General features: G+C 36.2%; 1 protein-coding gene across 11 annotated transcripts in view; it reads left to right on the top strand.

The window, feature by feature from the left end:
- Positions 1-22,989, top strand: part of MCTP1 (multiple C2 and transmembrane domain containing 1) — a 422,223-nt gene that overhangs the window by 184,531 nt on the left and 214,703 nt on the right. For all 11 annotated transcript variants that reach the window (XM_015571629.1, XM_015571627.1, XM_015571631.1 and 8 more), the window contains exons 3-5: positions 7,759-7,901; positions 16,559-16,638; positions 19,748-19,859. In XM_015571629.1, coding sequence (XP_015427115.1) covers positions 7,759-7,901; positions 16,559-16,638; positions 19,748-19,859 — 335 coding nt within the window. The remainder of the gene's footprint in view (positions 1-7,758; positions 7,902-16,558; positions 16,639-19,747; positions 19,860-22,989) is intronic.

Raw genomic sequence — 22,989 nt, 5'->3', positions numbered from 1 at the left:
GTAGTTGGGTTAATTTGCATATTCACTCCTGATTCGCTGGTGGGTATGGCTTGTGGGTGTAGTGGAGGTGTGGTCAATTTGCATGTTTCTCTTTTATTAGATTAGATAAGTAACTTTAAGACCTGTCAAAGATAGACACCCACATCTCAGGGGGTTAACAAAATAAAAATATATTATTTATTTAAAACTTTATAGTATAATGTAGATGGTGGTTCCATTCAGAGACTCCAGACTTGCAGGCCCTACTGTCATCTAGGTTTCTAGTGTTGGGGAAAGGAGATAGGATTGTTTATGGAAAGATATCATGGGCCAAGCCTAAAAGTGGAATATAACTGACTTCTGCTCACATTGGCCAGAAGCCAGTCCCCAGTCACATGACCACACATAAGTAAAAGGTCTTGAAAATGTAGTTTAGCCTGGCCGGTGTGGCTCAGTGGTTGAGCATCAACCTATCAACCAGGAGGTCACAGTTTTATTCCTGGTCAGGGCACATGCCCAACCCCTAGAAGAGGGCATACAAGAGGCAGCCAATCAATGATTCTCATCATTGATGTGTCTATCTCTCTCTTTCTCTGAAATCAATAGAAACATATTTTTAAAAAGAAAATGTGGTTTAGCTACTTGCCTGAGAAGAAGGGAAAACAGCTGTCAGTGAAGAGCAGCAGTTTCAGCCATAATTTATCTGTACACATAAAAGTAACTTTCCTTCCAAATATTTTGTGCAAAAACATGAGTTTTTACTGTATATTGAGTGTATCTACATAGTAGACATATGAGATAATAAGAGAAAAGATGTCATAAGCATATTCATTCATCTTTATCATATGGTTTCTAGTTTTTGTTCTGAGTAAATCCAATAAATCAGTTAAGTAAAAAAAACTCTAAGCAGATTGCTACTAAAATGATATTTTTTAAAAAGCATTTTGTAAAACCAGGATAGATTGACCATATTTTAGGAATAACAATGAATATCAATTACTATAGTTTGGGAAAGTAGCAATGGCAAAATGCTTATTGTTGTAGAAAGTATAGCATAATGCTTTTGTGATATTAAACTTTATATATTTCAGAATCAGTATTTGACAATGAAATTAAAAGGAGATCCTTAGACTCATAGTGAATGACAGTGGAGGGAAAAGAGTGGGATTGCTGAGTATACAACTTAAGTACTAGTTACTTTATTAGCTTCTGTTATTAGGAGATGATACAGGCACTCATTCATTCAGTGATACAGGAGTGTTTTCAGTCAACCAACACTTTTCTTGATTACATAAAATAACTTAGATGTTGTTGCCAGACACCAGGGATCAGAAATAAACAACAAGGCCTGAATGTGATAAGCTGTTATAGAGGATGTTTGGGGGCATAAGACAAGAACCTAGTAATGTCCATGGGATGGGTCAGGAAAGATATCCAAACAGCAAGGAGGCTTGAATTTAGTACTGGGAGAGGACAGAGGGCAAGGGGTGGACAGGGGGCACACGCATTGGAGAGAAGCTATGGATTTGAGGTGAGGTATCCTATAGATGAGTGGCCTGGTGAGAGATGAGTCTGAAAAATTAGTAGCAGACCACAATTTGTATGACATACTCAAAAGTTTCAATTTATTCTGAAATCAGTAAGAAAGCAATGAAGAGTTTTAGAGCAAGGTAGTAACATCAGATTTTTATGTCAGAAAAAATACCTAAGCCTAAGATTTCGGAGAATGAATTGGAGTGGAGAAGACTAAAAGCAGGGAGGCTAATAGGAGACCATTACATTTTTTTCTCACAAATTGAATATGTGAATGTGCTAAGGAAAGTATTATTCAATTACCATGCATTTATGATGCCTTTTAATAATATTGTAATATAATTATCTTAAAATTCTTTCAGTTAATGATAGTAATCAATCAAGAGTCATAAAATGATTTTCATGGTTATCACTTAGAGTTTTAATTGACAAAGAAGATTTCGTTTTCTGTTTAGGGTTGTAATTAACATTTTTTAATGGATGTGTCCCATGGGGCCCCAGTTATTTTCAGACACTTTCTTATACTACTGTTTATTCATGCAATGTTTATAGTTATTTATGGGCTAATTTTTTTCTTGATTTAACAAATCTAATAGAATTGCTATTTCTACACAACTAAGAAGGAGAAATCTGGAAATAGACATTATTTTTCTGCTATATGTTCATATATTCCTAAATGATTAAAGAAAGTAGTGAAATAATAAATCTTTTCTCAGCTGAAATGAATTATACAACATACATTTTCAACAGATAATTTTTTCTTGCAAATACTGAACTTTGCACTTTTTAAAAATATGCCAAAAAAATTACTCATAAAAGTCTCTCAGCTTTTATGTCTTTCTGGCCATTACCGACAGGAATCTTTATGGTTACACTGTGTAGGCTTGCAGAACACAGCTAATCATTAACAACAAGCCTGTGTGTGCTGGCCAGGACCAGTTAAGCCCAAAGTTAAATCAAGAATAGAGAAAGTGCAGGGTTTACAAAGATGGAGCTATTTTGTTCACACCAACAACCTGTACATCCTCCTTCTCCTTTTTTTGCATTCTAATATGGGGACTGAGTTTCAAATCGGCATTGCTTTTATTAGGAGTTAGCATTATTGAAAAATTACAGTTTTCTGAAATGCTAGGTTTGGGATAAGATTGATTTAAACCTGCTAACCAGGAGGCTTATTTATTCTGAGAATGGAAACCAAGAGACTCAGCATTTGCTGGCTATTTACATTTTAAATAGCTCTAATACTATTTAAGAGAGGAGAGGTTGCCATCTTGTGTTTGCTGTGTTCAGTGCAGCACAAAAGAAGACCCATTCAAAGTTTAGTTCTGTTGGACTTAAATTTAGTTCTGTTGTTCTATCCCAGTGGTTCTCAACCTTCCTAATGCCGCGACCCTTTAATACAGTTCCTCGTGGTGACCCCAACCATAAAATTATTTTTGTTCCTACTCCATAACTGTAATTTTGCTACTGTTATGAATCGTAATGTAAATATCTGATATGCAGGATGTATTTTCATTGTTACAAGTTGCACATAATTAAAGCATAGTGATTAATCACAAAAACAACATGTAATTATATACGTGTTTTCCGATGGTCTTAGGCGACCCCTTGTGAAAGGGTCATTCGACCCCCAAAGGGGTCACGACCCACAGGTTGAGAACCACTGTTCTAACCAATCACATAAAATGTTGAAGTGCTTATCAGAGCCCTGGCTCTGAAAAAAATATGAAAATGAAATATAACATTGGCACATGTAATTTTTTCCTACATTATATAAACCACATAATTCTTTTTTAAACAATTTGATCTTAGGGTACAGAAATAAACACTTGATAGTCTAAATTTTTTGAAGCAAGGAATTAACAATAATAAAATATTTAATAATGTTTACAAATAAATTCTGAAGTGAACGCTACCTGATAAAATGAATGTTGAAAAGTTGCTCTTGAATATGACATTAATAACAAAAGGCTGAATTTTATTTTAGGGCTGGCACCTCCTATTTTCTTCTCCCATGTTTACTTGCCTGTTTTAATTTCATTATTACCATAAAAAATGCTTTATGAGGGTCACGTTCCAGCTAATGACAATAAAGCACAGGAAAATGCCTGAGAACAAGTGTGCAGAGGTGATGCCTTAACTTTGAATTTGATAAGTGTTAGTGCCATCTCGTGGTTGAATGTAATATTGCAACAAATCAACACAGGCACATGGATTTATTGTTTGGGGGTTTTTGTGGTTTTTTTGTGTGTTTTGTTTTTATACCAACAAACTAAAAATTCTGGTATAACATATTTATTAGAGATTAACCACATGTTAATGGCTTGGATTTATGGGGGGTGGGGGGTATTGTAATAAAATTCCCTGATTTCATTGGGAAGTGTATTACAATAAAAGAACCTCCAAAAACATGTGAAACTTTCTGATCTACAAAATATAATAAGGTAGCATTTCATAAAGAGAGACAGGGGATTATTAATCTTGAAATATGAGCTTAAGAAAAGTAGGCCCTATGGTCAAAAAAGTCTGGTAAATGCTGCATGTCCTGTCTCCTTCTTGGAGAGCCCATTTACTTATTGAAAGGCCATAAGGGGTTAATTTCCAAAATATCTAAAAGAACTTACACAGGAAGAAAAAAATCCAATTAAAAATGATTGAGAGATAACACACACTGAAATAAAACTGCTAGAATAAAAAGAAAATGGGCAAAGGACCTGAATAGACACTTCTCCAAAGAGGACATGCAGACGGCCAACAGACATGAAAAATGCTCAACATCACTAATAATCAGAGAGATGCAAATTAAAACTACAATAAGATATCACCTCACACCTGTCAGAATGGCTACCATCAACAAATCAACAAATGACAAGTGTTGGTGAGGATATAGAGAAGAGGGAACCCTCATACACTGCTGGTGGGAATGCAGGCTAGTATAGCCACTGTGGAAAACAGTATGGAGTTCCTTCAAAAAACTAAAAATGGAACTGCCTTTTGACTAGTCCTAATTCTGGGAATATATTCTAATAATCCCAAAACAACCATCAGAAAGACTATATTCACCCCTATGTTCAGAGCAGTGTTATTTATAATGGCTAAGGTCAGGAAACAGCCCAAGAGCCCATCAGTAGGTGAGTGGATAAAAAAAGATGTGGTAGGGTTACACAATGGAATACTGTGCAGCCATATGAAAGAAACTCTTACTTTTTGCACCAGCATGGATGGACCTGGAGATTATCATGCTGAGTGAAACAAGCCAGTCAGAGAAAGACAAATGCCATATAATCTCATATGTGGAATCTAATGAACAAAATAAACTGACAAATAAAATAGAACCAGAGGTATGAATACATGAAACAAACCAACATAAATTGGGGGAGGCTGGGGGTACTAGCTAGAGGAAGGTGAACAGATTAGCCAAAGAAAATATATGCATGGCCCATGGACACGGGCAACAGTGTGGTGAAGGCCAGAGGAAGGAGAGGCAGGAACTGGGTGTAGGTGGGTAAAGAGGGGGAAACAGGGGACATCTGTAATAGTGTCAACAATAAAAGTTTTTTAAAAAGCTATAGAAAACAAATCCATTTAATTTTATTTTAAACCAGCATTTTCCAAATACGCTTGACCACAGAACTCTTTTTTTTAATGCTAATAATATCTATTCATGTTATCAGATAATAAATTGCTGAAATAAGTTTGGAAAAGCACTTTCAAACATAGAAGATTACATGCAAAAATTTTACTCACTCTCAAGCAATGTCTTCCAATCTGTAAGCTGTAATCATAAGCTGAAGGTTTTGAACTATTAAGGACTCTAAGTCACTAAAGGTCCCCTAAGTTAATAACTTGAAAACAATTAGAATATTTTAAAGAAACACGACTATTAAAACTTTAAATTTTAATGATTGTCCCAGAGGGCTAATCAATGGTTGCAAAGAGAAGTACAGCAAATTTTATCCCATGGAGGGAAAACAAAGTGAGGAAAGTCAGGTGATTGGCGCCCATGAGTGTGCATATGACTCTGTCACTCCTACAGTTATGACTATGAAATTTGCTAACATATCTACTATCTCCAATCCAGGTCACCCTGTGGCCAAATCTTCACGTTAATAAAATATTTCATCATCATAACTTGTTTTCAGAATCCTAAAAACAGCCTTTCTCTTTCTATTATACCAATCCTTGAGATTTTTGTGCCTGTCACAGGCTAAAATATCTATCCCTAATCCTTAACGTTTAGACCTACTCTTGTTAACTGGATTGTTATTTCTTCAGGCTGTTGGATATTTACTGCCTCAAATGGCATCATGGATATGACAAGTTCTGATTCTGTACTAAGTACTGAAGATTTTATAAAAGGGACCCCAAAGGCTCTGGTATTATAGAGCTTATTATATTTTAGCAGGTAGTAGCAGTTATGTCGATGCTTTTCAAAATGAAAGACAATAAATTGATGTAGGCCATGACTGGGAAAATACAAATGGGTACATGGATTTTAATAACCCTCAATATATGTTTTACAACACTCTCAATTCCCAGGATCCTCAGCCCTAAGTTGGGAACTGCTGTTAATAATAGTCATTTTTAAGTACTGAACATTTTTATTGCATTGAGTTCCCTAAAGAATACATTAAAACAGGTTACGATGATATAGCCTGCATTTACATTTATAAATATTTTTTAAAGTTTGTACCATAATGATAAAATTAAACTACCCGAATGGGAATTTCGCATGGGAAATTGGGATCATTATTTCATTATGCTCAGGTCTACTAGTAGGTGCATAAGAAAAAGGGCATTACATTTATTTGGGGAATGTGGAGAGTTTTGAGAGAGCCTCCAAGAGATTCAGTAAGAAAAGCCAGATCCTATAAGGCACCGTATGTTTCCCATATATATTTATGTGTCATTGAGATTAGGGGAGTGTAAGGGAGGGATATAGATAGTGAGTTTAAGGAGATCAGTATCATAATTGTAATGCCTAATACTCATATGGTGCTTTTCAGTTTTCATAGGCCCACTCATACTTTCCTTTAAATCATACAGACATAGTTACCATCTATAACTTCAGTTTGGGGAGAAAACTGAAAAATCAAACAAAATTTTATGATAAGGGCCTTGTATAAAGAGTTATATCCTGAAGATGAAGGTTGTCACACACTGAAATAATTTACTTGGGGTCATTAAGGATACACCTTCTCTAGGAATTCTTTTTTTTTAAATATATTTTATTGATTTTTTTACAGAGAGGAAGGGGGAGGGATAGAGAGTTAGAAACATCGATGAGAGAGAAACATCGATCAGCTGCCAAGGTACATGCCCTTGACTGGAATCGAACTTGGGACCTTTCAGTCCACAGGCTGACGCTCTATCCACTGAGCCAAACCGGTCAGGGCTCTAGGAATTCTTAATAAGGACATAGACTCATTAGGCCAAGACTGGTCTCGTTCATGAGTCAAAATGGGAAATGGTATATGTGTGTAAGTGTGTAAAGGCCCTTCTCTCTTGCAGGTGTAGTAGAAAAAGCACAGCATTGGAGTCAAATAGTCTTGGTTGCAATCCTAACCATCTCTTGCTGGCTGTGTGTCCATAAGCAACTTACTTGACAGCCCTGAGTTTCTTTATTATTTTGGGAGCTTGGGAGATGTTAAGGGATAATCTCGAGAGGACTTCATAAACATTTGCTCCCTTCCCCCTGATTCCTTCCCCTGAGACCTTCATTCCTCCCTAAGGTGCTGAAACTGAAACTTCTGAAACAAAAGAGAATATGGAACGAAGGATGAAATTGAAGCCCAATTTGAGACTCATCTTTTTCTAATTAAGCCCATTAAACTAGTATAAAATTTTAGCAGCATATGTAAGTCTAAAACTACTTAAATCAGCCAAGATTATGGATCATCCTTTTTAGAGTTAACCATCTGATACCAAGAGAATGTCAGATTAATCTCTATCATTTATAACATGAATTACATTTACATATGCAGCATGCAATAGAGTTTTTTAAAATACCAGAACAGGGTTACAGTATTGAGTATAGAAGATTGATAATGATAATTATTATAATAAATAATTTAGTGTCACTTTAATATTTCAGGAAAAATTTAGGAAAATACTCTTAACCCTTATTTTCCAGGTGATAAGCTTTGTTTTTATTCCTTGAAATACTTGTTGGTGAGTAGATGAGCTATTCTCTTGCCTCCATGGAAAGGCATAATTAACATGGACCGATCTGCTTTTCTATGTCAGGGACAAGTGACCCATATGTGAAGTTTAAAATTGGAGGAAAAGAAGTTTTTAGAAGTAAAATAATACACAAGAACCTCAATCCTGTGTGGGAGGAGAAAGCGTGCATTCTTGTCGATCATCTCCGAGAGCCATTGTATGTGAAGGTGAGCCATTTATTTGTTTTTCACTAATGCAAGTTGACATAAAAATCCCTGTTTAATGACTTTTTGTCCTGTCTCTCTCTCTGACAAGACTTTTCACCAGAGCCGTAGTCTGCTGTGCACAATTCTAATCTGTGAATGATGTGATAAAAAATGAGATCGAAGGGAGGAGGTGTGGGAGCATGTTCTTCAGGACAGTACTATTGCCAGTTAGTCATTTAGGAGGACTATGAAGTCCACCTCCTCCTGCTTTCTGTGGTCAACTGGTTGAGTGCACGTTGGGCACATATACAAACAAGTCTCCGTGTAAGCTAACAACAAGGAAAGCTTACACAGAGTCCAGCCTTTCTGATTAAGAATTATATCAGGGCATCTACCAGTCCTGATTGCAAACCAAATGCTTTACTTGGAAAACAAGAAAGTTAAAGATAATAGGGGGAGAAATATTCCTGTCTCTATTGTATTATCAAAGATGAAAAAAAGTCTATTCTTTAGCTGAATGTAGTTTTTCAAAGAAGGATTTAAGGAAAGGGTTACAACCCTAATTCCTTGTTTTAGTTTCATACTTGACTTTCCTTTAATTCATATCTCTAGGTACATATATTCGTTTGGCTCCTATGTTCTGAGGACCCGTTCAGTGACTAAACGTTTTTCTATCTTTTCTACCACACCCTTCATCCTTTTCTCTAAATTGTTACAACTGGCACATGAGCCAAAAATCTCATATCATCGCTCTTTCAGCAGTCTCTGGGCATCCTTCTTCCCCTCAACTCTCCATTTGTATTGCTTCCAGTTGTTTCTCTTTTTCACATAAAGAAAAAAATAGTCCAGGTTTTATTAAACTCATAGCATGACAATTTATAAGATCAATGAATAGAGAATTTCCTAAGTCTACAGTTGATAAGTTTCTAGAACTCATTATGGGGAGAATATACTTATTTCACATAAGAAATAGTCTCAAGTGGATTTAGCTAAAGGAAATCAATTAAACAGGATTAGTGAGCTGTACTTTAATATATACTATGTGGTGGCATAAGAAAGATTGTGAGAGTATCCATCACCAACTCCTCCCACCGAAGAGATGACCTTCAGGGATAGAGATGTTTCTCCCTTGCTCCTCCCTTCTAGAAGGAAAGAAATGTCTACATGAGAAAAAATAGGAAATACCTTCAAAATCAGAGATGAAAAAGGAATTTAAGAAAGACAAGTGGGATGTAATGGAAATTTTCTTTCTAGGGAGGATGAGATGAGTTAGAAGAGATGAGTTAGAAGAGATGAGTTAGAGCAGCTGCAACCATGAAGAAAATGGGTTGAAAAAGGAATCGAGGGTGAATAAGAACAGCACTGGACAGTTGGATCTCATTTAATGTCCCTAAGAGAAAAGTCGGGGGGAGAAAAGGAGTAACTTTTATTTACCTTTGTTGTGGATCTGTTTCTTTAATGGGATACTACACTATGACAGATGGGTGAGTCTTTACAAGGGTTACAGATGAACTTCCCCAGTAGATAATTGGGTGAGTTCTTCCGCTTTTCTCTTGTATTCAAGAATGAGTGTTACTCTATGTAAAAATGCAAATGTCAAAATGCTTATTTCAAGAAATCTCCTAATTGGGTCAAAAAGAAATTAAAAACAAGAAAATGATGGGGGGAAAATGTTGTCTAGGTGTGAGAGAGCAAGAATCTATACACACAGATACACTTGTACTATAAATGGAGACAGTGACACTGTGTGCAGATGCACAACACACTGTGAACACAGAAGCTGGGAGACAGCACCCAAGGGTTGCTTTTGTTTCTCTACTACTTTGAGTTCTCCGTGTACAACATTAAGTAGCCACGGCTTCACTTCTACCATGCAGAAGATACACAGTGAACTGTAAAAGTTTTTAAGTTAAACAGAAATCACACTGGCCTCTCAAATACTGGTACAATCACAAAAATGACCATATTTTACTTTATGTATTATGTTATGCTTTTTAATATGCTTTGATATTTTTATTTTATTTTCATTTTCTGTTAATTGCATAGGGCTTCTTTTGAAAAAAATCTCTAAATTTTTGCTTTATTTTTTTGTTTCATTTTATTCACTTTTTGCCTAACCTTGAACACACAAGGATCTAAATAAAATACATTGGTAGGAATGATATTTGAAGTGAGTAGAATTTCATGAAAATTGCATCATTTTCATGGTCTCCACACAGCCTTGTGTTGTTGACTGACTTGATTTTAATATGATGCCCACATCCTCCATGAGGGGAGATTAATCTTGCCTGAAAGATTTCTTAGGGACTAACCAATTCTTTAGTGACAGGGAATATGAAAATGTATCCATGAACTGGATGGTTATGAAATATTAAGTGCACTACTTTCCCATATCTAGTCAGAGGAAAAAGAACCCATGTCTACCCTGGGGTCTGATTTCTATCGATGGAAAGCTCACCAAGGGAAATACTAGTAATATAGTTCTGAACGCAGGTTACAAAATCACATTAAAGTTTCAGTGCTTGTACTGAAACTTTCTAGTAAAGACAGATTTTTTTTCAAAAAATCCTGGTACTGGATTTCTGCACAAAATAAGTAAGATTATACTTTGCAATTGGTTGAGTTTTGTATGGCTTTTAGTTTAGTGGAAAGAAAATATTCCTTCCATTCTGAATGCCTTCACAGTAAGGGCAAGAGGTGAAAACTATTTTGGAAGAAGGGACTAAAAAATCATTTATAATAAGGTAGGAGTAGAAGTAGGGAGTTAAAATGTGGTCCTTCTAACTGAGATAGGAGCCTCTGGAGCCTGCTCTGTACCCTCAGGGGTGCTCTGGCACATCTTAAACAATGGGGTAAATTCAGCATCCATTTCCACTGAACTGAATTAAAATTCTCCATTGTCATTTCACTGACTCTGTTATCTAAGGTACACAGTGAAAACCCAGAGTTATCATGGAAGAGACAGAAATACTATAAAGGGGAAAATGTTTGTGTAAATTGTTGCGTGTTTGGCCTAATCATGAGCTTGTAACCTGGGTATTAAATTGGAGTGCTCTCCGGAATAGTAGAAAAATGTTGATACTTAGGAAAACAGTTCCTTCAGGGGCTATTTCACTGTTTCTTAGATTGTCATTTTAACAAAAGTGGTAGTTCCTTAAATGATGCCTGTCTGTTTAAGCTTAAGATATGAGATTGAAAAGGTACTATATGCTTGGTTCAATTAAAAGGCCACATTCCTGTCTTATGTAAAATTATTCCTCAGGAGGTTTTAAGGGCCCTAAAAGGATGTCATATACCAATAATCTCCCACCCTGGCTGTACACAAGATTATCCAGAAAGCTTTAAAGAATCTAGATGTTCTAGTCTCTTTCCTAAAGATTCTGATTCAGGATTTAGGAGATAGAGCCCATGTTTCTGTGTTTTAAAAAAGCAGTAGTTTTTTCTGATGCACTGCTTAGGTAGGGAGTCACATTCCTAGACATTTACATGGAAACAACTGAACAGTTTGAATGGAAATACGTTTGCCGTCATAAACCACAGAGAACCCAGAAGAAATTATTCTGAGGTTAGACAATGTCGGTGTTATCTTAGATGTGTGTTTTTGTTTGTTGTTTTTTTGCATGATTCAAAAACACTTCCTAAATGCACGAATCAAGAATCTCCACTATTTTAGATTTTAAAAATCTATAGGAAAACAAAACAAAGAAACAAACAAACAAAAAAACATGATTGTACTTGCTTTTGCTTTATGGGCAAAGAACGTGAGGTTATTGAGTCTTGAGACAGAATCTACTAGAGTCACAGCGTCGCTGCCATTTACTGAGCATTGTGTTCAGTGCCTGAGCTATTGTATCTCATGTATCCGGATAATATCCCTACAAGTAAGTAACTGCTATCATCTTCTTTTTAAATTTTATTAAATTTATTGGCGTGATATTGGTTAATAAAATTATGTAGGTTTCACGTGAACGATTTTATAATACACATCCATATATTGCATTTGTGTGTTCACCACCCAAAGTCAAATCTCCTTCCTGTTAGGGTCGGGCAGGTGACAGGGCTGTGAAAGAATTCACAACTTAAAGAAGAGATACAGAGAGGATGTTTATTTTACTTTCCACTAAGGAAAAGGGCCAGTGCATTGCTAATCAATACAGGACAAGAAACAAAAAGCAGCTCCCCCTTTTAAAGGGTAAGGCTGCTGTTGCTAGGTGACAAGTAAGGGAGGAGGATTTGGGCTGAAGTGAAGTTTGTTTTTCAGGAGACAGTCTGGACAGATGTCCTAGGGAGGTGTCTTATCAGTATTTTCCCCAAACCTATAAAACATGCTTAGAGCAAAAATTATGAAGAGTCCAAAAGAGGCCTGTTTGAAGGGAGGGAGTAAGGGAATTTTCTACAACTAGAGACTCCTTGGTGCAAATTATCCCTGAGTTGCAAAAACAGCAGGAAGGAGTGGTATGCAAGACTGTAGCCTTGAGAGTAGCTTATCTTGTCTTACAGTTTGAACAGAGGGGCTGTTTGAGTCAGAGGAGCTAACAATCTTGGGGTCTAATTACCAGGTGCTTCTCCTAAATTGTGGAAGGCTACAGCAAAGAAAAAGAAAGGCCTTTTTTCTGTCCTTACACTTCTGTCACCATATATTTGACCCCCTTTATCCTTTTATACCTTCCTTCACCCCCCTCCCCTTTGTCTCTGGTAACCACCATACTGTTGTCTGTCTGTCTCATCTCCTTTATATAGGTAGATGAGTCCCAGAGGGATGAAGATTGCTATGTCCACTCAGCAATAAAGCAACATCGCTTCTATTTTTCACTAAAAATGATTAACTGCAATGGCCACAGTTAGGTTTTGTTTTGTTTCATTTCTTTGTTTTACAATGTCAGTTCTATTCTTTAGAGTTTAATCATTCTTTTATAGTAAAATGGTTATTTTGAAGCTGCTTCGGTATGAAAATGAGTCAGAATATATTTTCTGAGAAGAATCTTATATCTTGGGTCATAGTGTATGATCTGGGTATCTTCCCACTTTCTATTCTCATTAAGCCTCCTTACTTCATTCTATTGCCAGCTTCTCTTATACAAACAGCAGTTCCCATTATTCCGCTAAGCTGAGATATTTTTCTCCATGGCACTTGTGACTACCTAACATGCATTTATTTATTGTCTGCATCTTTCCCTTATACGGAAGACCCAAGAAATCAAAGACTTTGTTTGTTTAACTGCTATATTTCCAGTGCCTAGAACGGTACTTGGCAAATGGTAGGTGCTCACCAATGTTTTTTTTTCACATAAATGAATGAATAAAAGTATGAATCATTCAAACCATCAAATTGAAACTCCCCCAAAGCCATAATTACCTAGGAATATTTCAGTAATTTGAGCTAACAAGTCCCCATTCAGGCTGATGTCAGTGGGAGTTGTTTTCTGTTATTTGCATAAAAAAGCATTTTAACTGATCCACAACCTAATTCAGTTTTTATTGGGAGACAATTGACTCAGAAGCTAAACAAATGCATTTAGTAGAATATTTGTTATTTTAAACTCATTTGAGAATGAAGAGAGCTGTTACTGAGCCCCCAAGCAATTTCTACCTAAATTTACCTCGTATTTCCAACACAATGGAGTGGAGGGTTCCTGAAAGCAAAGATCCCATTTAATTGTTCACATTTGAATTCCCAGAACTTCACCCAGAGTTATATTTGTTAAATTTCTGAAATTCAGTATAACAATATTTGAATCTGACTCCTTTCAATCCTGGGATTTGGGGGAAAGTAACATATTCTTTTTAAGTTTTGGATTCATTATCTGCAAAACGGAAACAATACCTTGTTCACTGAGTTGTGTAAGAATTAAATTTAAAAATCTATGTAATGCATTTAACACAGTGCCTAACATATAGTAAATATAGAGAAAAACACCATTGATAAGAATTAAATGTGCATATTGTGTAGTGGGAGTATCTTTTCCTTGTATTTATTTTCTATGCTCTACATTTCTGAAGCTCCACCTGAAGCGGTGCTCCCTCTGACAAATGGTTTATAGAACTTGAACCAAGTAACATAGCTAATAATTTCATAACGAATGAATGCTGATGTTTCCATTTGGTCCCAGGTTTATGCCTTTGCTGATTAATAGGAATTGAGAACTAAAGTAAACATCTAGCATTGAGACAGTAGGAAAGACTCTCACCATGAGAGTAAACAGAGTTTAAATGTTGAATCACCCAGCTGGGTTGTCTATACTTAACCAATTCGCTAGTTTCACAGCTCTTCACTCACATGTACAGGTGTACCCCAGGTGTTCTCATTGATTATATTTCACTATAGTCTCCCCAAGATTTTAAGCCTTTACAAGAGAAATTTCTCTAATTTTTAATGTAAATTTTATGTTGTAAAGTACAGTACCGCAGCCACTTGTACAATTAAAAGAGATTGTACAAGAGAAATTTCTCTAATTTTTAACGTAAATTTTATGTTGTAAAGTACAGTACCGCAGCCACTTGCAAATGCCGAGGTGGCAGTTGCATGGATGTGAGATATATTCATGTGATAGGCCACCGAGTGATGACTAAAGCTCAGAAGTGTAATTGATCAAGGAGAATATTTATTGCAGGGGTGCTGTGCTTTCTACAACAAATGTACTTCTGAAAGATTGTAGGTAAATCAAATGACTGTAAATTGAATAATTGAAGAGGCATTAGGGGAGCTTATTACTTAAATAAATCCCCTTATGACTCTTCAAATTTAAGAATCCTTTTATAATGCAAAGTATTTATCTTGCTGTTTTAATATTGATTTTTTCATGTTAAGAAGTACACCTGCACTAGAGAAAAAGCAGTAACTGATTCAGGCTGCTGTGGATACTGTTACCTCTGCTTCCAGCTTTCAAACTTGTACCAAGAATTGGGCACAGGATCACCGGGCTATGGATTCTCACATCCTGGAGAGTCTAGGTTGCCTGGGTTGTCCTTTCAAGAGAGAACTTACCTATTTATGCTCATATGCTCCAGTGTAAGAGTATATGATTTTCTGTTTCAAAAGGTCAAGAAACACAGCTCAAACTTCATCTAGTAGCAGTTTTTTCATCTTAAAAATTTCCTTGACCTCCACTGTTTCTTTTTTCTTTTCAGTCCCTGTTCTTTTCTTTACAGCACTTATCAAAATGTGTAATCACCTATGCACTTCCTTGTTTAATATGTGTTTCCTTCACTAAACTGTAAACACTGACAGTGTCAGTTTTGCTCACCACTGTTTTCTCAATGCTTAGCATAGTCTGACACATGATAAGCACTGAATCAATCTTGACTGAGAGAATGAATAAGAAAAACTTAAATACATAAAAATTAGCCAAGTCCCATTTACTTAGAGCAGTGGTCCTCAACCTTCTGGCCCTTTAAATACAGTTCCTCATGTTGTGACCCAACCATAAAATTATTTTTGTTGCTACTTCATAACTGTAATGTTGCTACTGTTATGAATCGTTATGTAAATATCTGATATGCAGGATGGTCTTAGGCAACCCCTGTGAAAGAAAGGGTCCTTCGACCGCCAAAAGGGTTGCGACCCACAGGTTGAGAACCGCTGACTTAGTTTTTTTAGAAAGGCCCCTAACTGGTCTAGCTCTGAGCTTTCTCTCCAATCTCCTTCCACTCTCCATCTTTCTCAATCTGCTTCAACCACAATGGTTTCTTAATAATTATCCTTGAATATGCTAATTGCTTGCTGTTTCCTCCACCTAGAGTGCTCTCTCCTTACTAACAGGTTAATCTTTCTCAGCACGGGGTCTCTATAAGAACACACTTCCTCCAAGGGGTCTTCCTGAACTCCCTATCTAAAATAACAGCTCCCAACACACCCCTTAGATTTTTTTTCTCCATAGCGTCCATCACTAAACTGTACATGTCTATTTGGGTATTTATTGACTGTTGCACCTCTAAACATAAGGAAGTCAGGGACATTGCCTGTCTCATTCACTGTAGTAGGAATAAGAACCACGAAAAGCACAGAGAAGATACTGGGTAAATTGTTTTGACAGATGGAAGAAGTGTTCTCTCTTTTCTTGTCCTTTCTGTTGTTAGTCATGTTAGCATTTTCCCCTAGTCATTGCTTGTGACAATCAAATTAATTTAACTTAACGTTAATATAACATTACTAAATGCTTCAATCATATCTCAATTTTCACCTATTTGTATGCTTCAGTGATATTGTCCTATAATATTATAAAATTTACCTACAATGACCTGAGGCATATGAAGAACTTGGAATTACATTCTCATCATCTGTAGCTCAGTTTGGAAGACATCTTTGTTGAATTTCTTACAAACTTACTCTGCCTTCCAGGAATGCTATGCCCTTCTGTAATATGAGGAAAATAGGAAAGTCTGTGTAAATGAGGAAAGTCTGTGCTTCCCACATTTTTAATGATTTATTGTGTATTGATGATTTATTGTATTTTATTGTATTGTTATAAATCAATAACTTTAAGTAGGAAATTAAATACCATGTTTTTTGAATGCTTTCTGAGATCCTAGTATTACACAGCACAGAAATAAATTTTTAAAAATAAATATTAGGAAATGACATTGTTTAGGTGACATTGACAAAATCCAATACCAAGATGTTTTCATTTAAAGCTTATTTTGGAATTTTTCATAATAATGTCTTCTTTTTGGCTTCATAGGTATTTGACTATGATTTTGGACTACAGGATGATTTTATGGGTTCAGCCTTTCTGGATCTCACACAGTTGGAGTTGAACAGGTGATCTTTGAACTGTCATGATATCACTACACCTTGTTAGGAAGCTGGGCCAGTGTAATAAATAATGTCAGCAGATCTGGATTCTAGTCGCTGTTTAGTCTTGTGTGGTGGTGCGCTCTCATGCTAGGCAGACTCTCTTAAGTACATTTTTCTCCTCAACCCAATGGAAATAAAAACATGTTCCCTGATTATCTTACTCAACAACCATTCAACAGAAAAATTCTTGGATGCCTGCTTTGTGCCCCAGCACAGTGCTAAGTACCAGGAATCTAGAGATAAATGACACAGTCCTTGCTCCTGCATTGCTTGTATGGTTGTAAAGGGGCATAGAGAAGATTACGCTTGCTAATCATATTTATTAACTTAAGAATCAGGCCACCATATGCGAATAAAATGTGTGCACTTTTCTTCAAAAACTGCAACTTCTCACCTGAGCCAAAGTAATCACCAGTAATTTTAGGTTACCAAGGAATGCCAAAAAAGTGGAGGCAGCCTGGTTGTATTTGCTCAGTTACATCAGTTTGCCATTGCTTGACCAGTTGTAAAGTTATACTACTATTGCTAATATTAATTATTCTTTGTACCGAGTTAGGGCCTTATATTTTTAAAAATTCATTTCAACGTAGGAGTTAAGAATTGATTAATACTATGGAAGAAAAAATAGGCTCAAGTAGTGTTGGAATGGGTAGCAAAGGAAGCTGTAAAATCTTTGACGGTTTTATGGAGAAAGAATTCTGTTTCAGATGATCATGCTCCATCATGTGGCAGGAATAGAGGAAAGCAATATAATGGGCTAGGTTACTACTCTATATTTCTATAAATGTAGATGTGTGGAGAAATACAAATTATAGAGACCCCTTAACTGTTATAGGCAGCTGAATTTGAGCACAGCTTATTGGTCTCCCAAAGATCATTTTTGCCTCAAACTTGACAAAAAAGGGGCCTTTCTGTAATTCCCACGTGTCGTGTCCTTCATTGCAACCTAAAGTGCAGGCTTGACCTAAAAATAGAACCCAAGTGATCGCTGGTTCCCCACCTCACTACAGTTGAAGGAAGTGTCCTCGATGGTGGTGTATGCAGTTAGTTCATTATCGTAAAAACTGAGTTCCAACTGTGATGGTCTGTGCTGTAAAGACCATATTATTCTATAAAGACCATATTATTTTCTCTGAAGACTTCTACATAAGGATATGCAAACTATTGGACTTAATCACAGAGCATAAATTTCTCTTCTCTATTAAAGATAAAATTATTGTGAAAAATAACTTTAAGTAGAAAACTATGGGATGATTAAGAAAATAAAAAGATATGCAAGCATTTGGTGTTTATGTTGACACATTATTTATTTTACATATTACCTAATCATTCCATTTTCCCCAAACACTTTTTAAAACCACATACTGCTTTTGAAAATTATATATTTATAATTATGCTGTTGCATTCCATGTGTAAATAAGTAGACTCTGGGTGTAGAAAAATGGGTAATAATAGTAGCATATAAATACTTATGCTACTATATAATGCATTTAGGTATTTCTTTGAAAGAAAATAATAGATGTATCATAAAGCAATTGCAAATGTCCTTAAATCTTTATCATGCAATCATTATAAAAATGTAATGAAGTTTTTCCTATTAATTTGTATATGTAATCATTATAGGAAAACAAGTCAAACCAAGTTGTAAACCCATACACATACATGCCCCCCCCCACACATATATATATACACACATGCACAATATAATACTTAATATATATTTGTTAAAATAAAAAGTAAATTTGTTATTCTCTGAATATAATTAGCTATAACTAAAATCATATTGGAACAATTTTCATCACAATGATTATAGCATATATATATTATCTTTCTAACAGGTTACTTGTGTTTCAGTTAAAGCCCCTAATATTAGAAACCTGTTTATATTTTTAATAATGTCATTCCTTGACTTGGTAAATTAAGCATTATTTGAAAGAGTTTCCTAGTATTATAATAAACTACATAAGGTTCTCAATCCCAAATCCTCGTCCCAGTATTAGACTCCAACTGTATAATTTCCTAAAAGTTAAGCTCAGTATAGGTAAGGATCTTATCTTTGGTCTTGAACTCTGGTTTTTACCCATAATCTAGCATAATGTGTGACATTTAATATGTGCTTAATACATGTTTTGTGAATGAAGTGAATGAGCAAGTGACTGAACAAGCAAAGGAACATTCCTAATTTGCCAACATTTCAAGATTCAAGTTTAGCGCCAAACGTTACACAGTCACTTGGGTTAATGAAGGGCATGAACCCTAATTTGTTAAATATAAATTAAAATATGGAAATAAGATATCGCCTATGCATTGCTTATTGAATGTATATTTTGCTTATTTTCTAAAAGTGATTGTGAGTAGTAAATACTAAGCAATTCATAATGTCTTCCTCAGATACCTAACTATAATGATTGCATGATAAAGATGTAAGGACATTCTAAAGTCTTCTAAGTATTGACCAAATTATTGATTTTCTTGTATTTCTGAACCTGAAAATGGTTCAGGCATAGGTTTTAAAAAACCTACAAAATAGAAGTACTGTTTTAAATACTGGAATTTCTTTCAATAATTAGACATTGTTTTTAAAGTATGTCTGTAATATATAGCAGGCAAAGTATATTTTGTATTTTCCTCTTCTCTCACTCATTTATTTACTCAATATCATACTCCTGATTTAAAAAGAAAATCTTAAAGATTTAAAAGGAAAATAGTGGTCAATAAGTGACCCTATTTAGTTCTATGACTCAAATTTATAGAAAATACCCACCATTACATTCTGTGTGCTTCGAGATCATAGAGCAGGAACGTGTATGTTTCTCAATACTGTTGTGGTTTTTTGGCCTTTCCAATGACCCCATGGCCTTTCTAGAACCCCATACAGGACTGAAACTTATCTAGTGAACCCGAGTATACCCTGTTGGCTCAAAACTTATTGGACAACTTAATTCATTGATGAAATGTTAATAACAACAGAAATTGTAACAGGAGTGTAAAGGAAGACCAAAATATTGATATAAAATATATTTTGACTTATTCATTGAATAACTCTTCAGAATCTTAATATTTTCTACCACAGGCCCACAGATGTGACTCTACCACTGAAAGATCCCCACTATCCTGACCATGACCTTGGAATCATTTTGCTGTCAGTCACCCTTACACCTAAGGAAGGAGAACACAGGGATGTGGTAAGTCACCCCACAGCCTTGTAGGGCTGTTTTCATGCTCTCAAACTTGCCCTCTGGTGTCCATTCAAACACTGTTTGAATGTTGTGAGCCTTCTCTGAGCCCAGAGGTAATAATAAAGAGAAGCAGTGTATGAAAATCTGGCCTGTCCTTTGTTTCTGTGAGTATCCTGGTATCGCTAGTCCTTGTGTATTGCATCTCTTGAACTCAAATCTCCTGTCCTATGCTCCGGATCAGAACCTCTTGTTGTAAATAAGAGACACATTTGCATCTTTTATTATCATTTGATTTACCCAGTTTCAGACATGTTGTGTTGCAGACAAATGATAGTGTGCATTCAGGGAATACATTTATTAATGAGTTAAATATTTGGAGTTCTACCTGGAGGTATCCAGAACTTACCATTTTGACTATATTGTCAGGTGTGCCATAACAAAGAAAGTGAAGTGAAATGATAACAGAGTTTCTGCTTTTTGGTATTTGTTTGCTGAATGATAAGTGAGTACTTTTAATCTTTTTGATGGACTACCGTATCAGTGCTACCCATTTCCCAGCACTGGCTGTCTCTACTTCTTTGCACATCATGCTGCTATGAGAAGCTGACGAGGGATACAGAGGAGCCAATTACTATATCACTGCTGAAGGGATATTAAAAATGGCAGGTTTGACCCACATTGGTATGCTGGCCAGTGCACTTTCTGCCACAATTTACCAGAGATTATTTATTAGACTCCATGTGCTTTTGTGTACCGGGAGCTACTCTCACTAGGTCTGATTGTAACATATTTTAGGAGTAGACATAATCTCTTCGGCAAGTTCAAATGTTCTTTCAGCAATGTGTGTGTTGCTGTCTTAAAATAAGGCATGATTAGAGTAGGTATATATCATTTTCTGAAAGGTATTATTGATATTTTCTCTAAATTGTAGATGAAAATAATGAATTGCATCTTCAAATTAGTGTTTTAAAATCCTTGAAAAATTCACCCTTCTCAATAAGTACTTTTCTCTATCTTTTAAAGAATTAAACAGTAAACGCACATATTCATAGGTAATATTGAAGTATGATTTAAGTCTCTATAACTATTCAGTGAGGAAGAAATTTCTATTTTCAAGCAAGTATTAGCAAATAATTCCTACTGTGAGAACTTAGCATGATGGAAGAATATATGTATGTGTGCACAGGTCCATGTGTGCAGACAGAAGAGTGGGTGAGGACGTGGTACTCAATAAGAACCTACTATACACCATGTCCTGTGCTAGACCCTAAGGATATAAGAGAACTTATATCCAGTGGAGAACTCAGGAATAAAAAAATCACTAAAGAACACGTATGCTGACAGCTGTTTTAAGTGTCATGAAAGAGAGGCACGTGTTGCTATAACAGCAAATATAGGAGGAATTGTTTCAGTCTGGGGTGTGGGATTCTCTAAGGAGGTCAAATAGGAGCTGAGGTCTAAAGTATAAATAGGAGTTAGTAAGGCAAAAACGAGGAAAAGAGGCAATATTTTAAGCAGAATAAAAGAGCGTGTGCAGAGGCCTCATGGCTAGAGGAACCATGCTGCATTTGAGGAATTTAAAAAGTATTGGAGCTTAGAGAAGGTGAGAGCAGAGTGTGTGGAAGATCATGGTACACGATGACAATTGGAGTGGAAAGGAATGCTCAGATTGTGTAGGGACCATTGGCCGTGGTAAGGTTTGTGGTCTTTCCTCGGAGAGCAGTGGGAGCCATTGAAAAGTCTGTAACTGGGAAGTGGCATAATCATATTTGCTTTTTGAAAATAGCTCTGCATCTGCACGATAGGAAACCAATTAGAAGGCTATTGCAAAAATCCAGGTGGAAGATAATGGAAGTTTAGATCAAACCTGTCAGAGATAGAAATGGAGGGAAATGATTAGATTTACCTAAAGGAGCTAAAATCAACAAAACTTGGCGATAGAATGTTTTTGCTTTGGGATTCTTTGGTACTCTAATGAAGAACAGCACTTCATACATGAAAATACTTAAGTGACTGAGGTCTAGTACATCCCCGAACCATGTAGCTATTTGGGTGATTTGATGATGAAGGTCTACTAAATTTTTATATTAAAGAGGTATTTATTAAGTACTCACACATCAAACTGAGGGCTGGAAGGATCAAATAAGTATCAAGTGATCTTATGATGGAACTGCTGTTTGTTCTAAATTCACAGAAATAGATGTCAGCACAGGCAAAATAGTTCCCAACTCTATTTCTTTTTCAACAATTCTTGCAAAAGTCCTTCAATCCTCATAGCTGCTCAGACTTATTTAGGCACAATGTCTTCCTAATGAGAAAAAATCATTTAAAACAATTTCAGCGCCTGGTTGTTGATCACCAGTGATTCCTCAAACATGAATAGGGAAGAAACATGTGGGTTACATAAAACAGTTACACATCAAAAACCTGGCATTATTCATCTTTTTTTCTTCCTTTCCTTTCTCTTTATCATATCTCTCCAGCACAAACAGTTCTTTTAGAAATCCTCATGCCATTTTCTTTACTTCAATCCCAGCTTTTTGGAAGAAATATTTTACTGCCAAGTATTTTTCATCCACTGCCTTACTTCATATCTGCTGGGGTTCAACCCCAGCAGGTCTAGGGGTCCCCAAAGGTGTGGACGGAGTCGGCAAAGAAGGAATGACATGGAGACAGCGTTCAGTTGATCAGCAGCCTTGCCAGGATCTCTAGCCACAATATCCAGCCAAGTTCTGTGTCCATGTTCTCTTGCTAGGTTCTCCAGCCAGGTTCTCCAGGTTCTCCAGCCAGATTCTGTAGCCATGTTCCCTCATTAGGTTCTCCAGCCAGGTTCAGTCACCAGGTTCTAGTCAGGTTCTCTTGCCCTGTTCTATCCAGGTTCTGTAGCCAGGTTCTGTCTCTAGGTTCTTCAGCCAGGTTCTCTCGCTAGGTTCCCTCTCTAGGTTCTGTTGCCAGTTTCTGTCCAGGATCTTTTGCCATGTTCTGTGTCTAGGTTCTGTGTCTAGGTTCTGTGTGTAAGTTCTGTGGCCAGTTTCTGTCCAGGATCTTTTGCCATGTTCTGTGTCTAGGTTCTGTGTCTAGGTTTTATCTCTATGTTCTGTGTCGGTTCTGTGTCTAGGTTCTGTGTGGGTTGTGT

Source organism: Myotis davidii, unplaced genomic scaffold (assembly GCF_000327345.1).
Source record: "Myotis davidii unplaced genomic scaffold, ASM32734v1 scaffold44, whole genome shotgun sequence".
NCBI classification, from domain to species: domain Eukaryota; kingdom Metazoa; phylum Chordata; class Mammalia; order Chiroptera; family Vespertilionidae; genus Myotis; species Myotis davidii.
The sequence above is the reverse complement of the archived record's forward strand: the minus strand, read 5'-3'. Positions and strand labels throughout refer to the sequence as shown.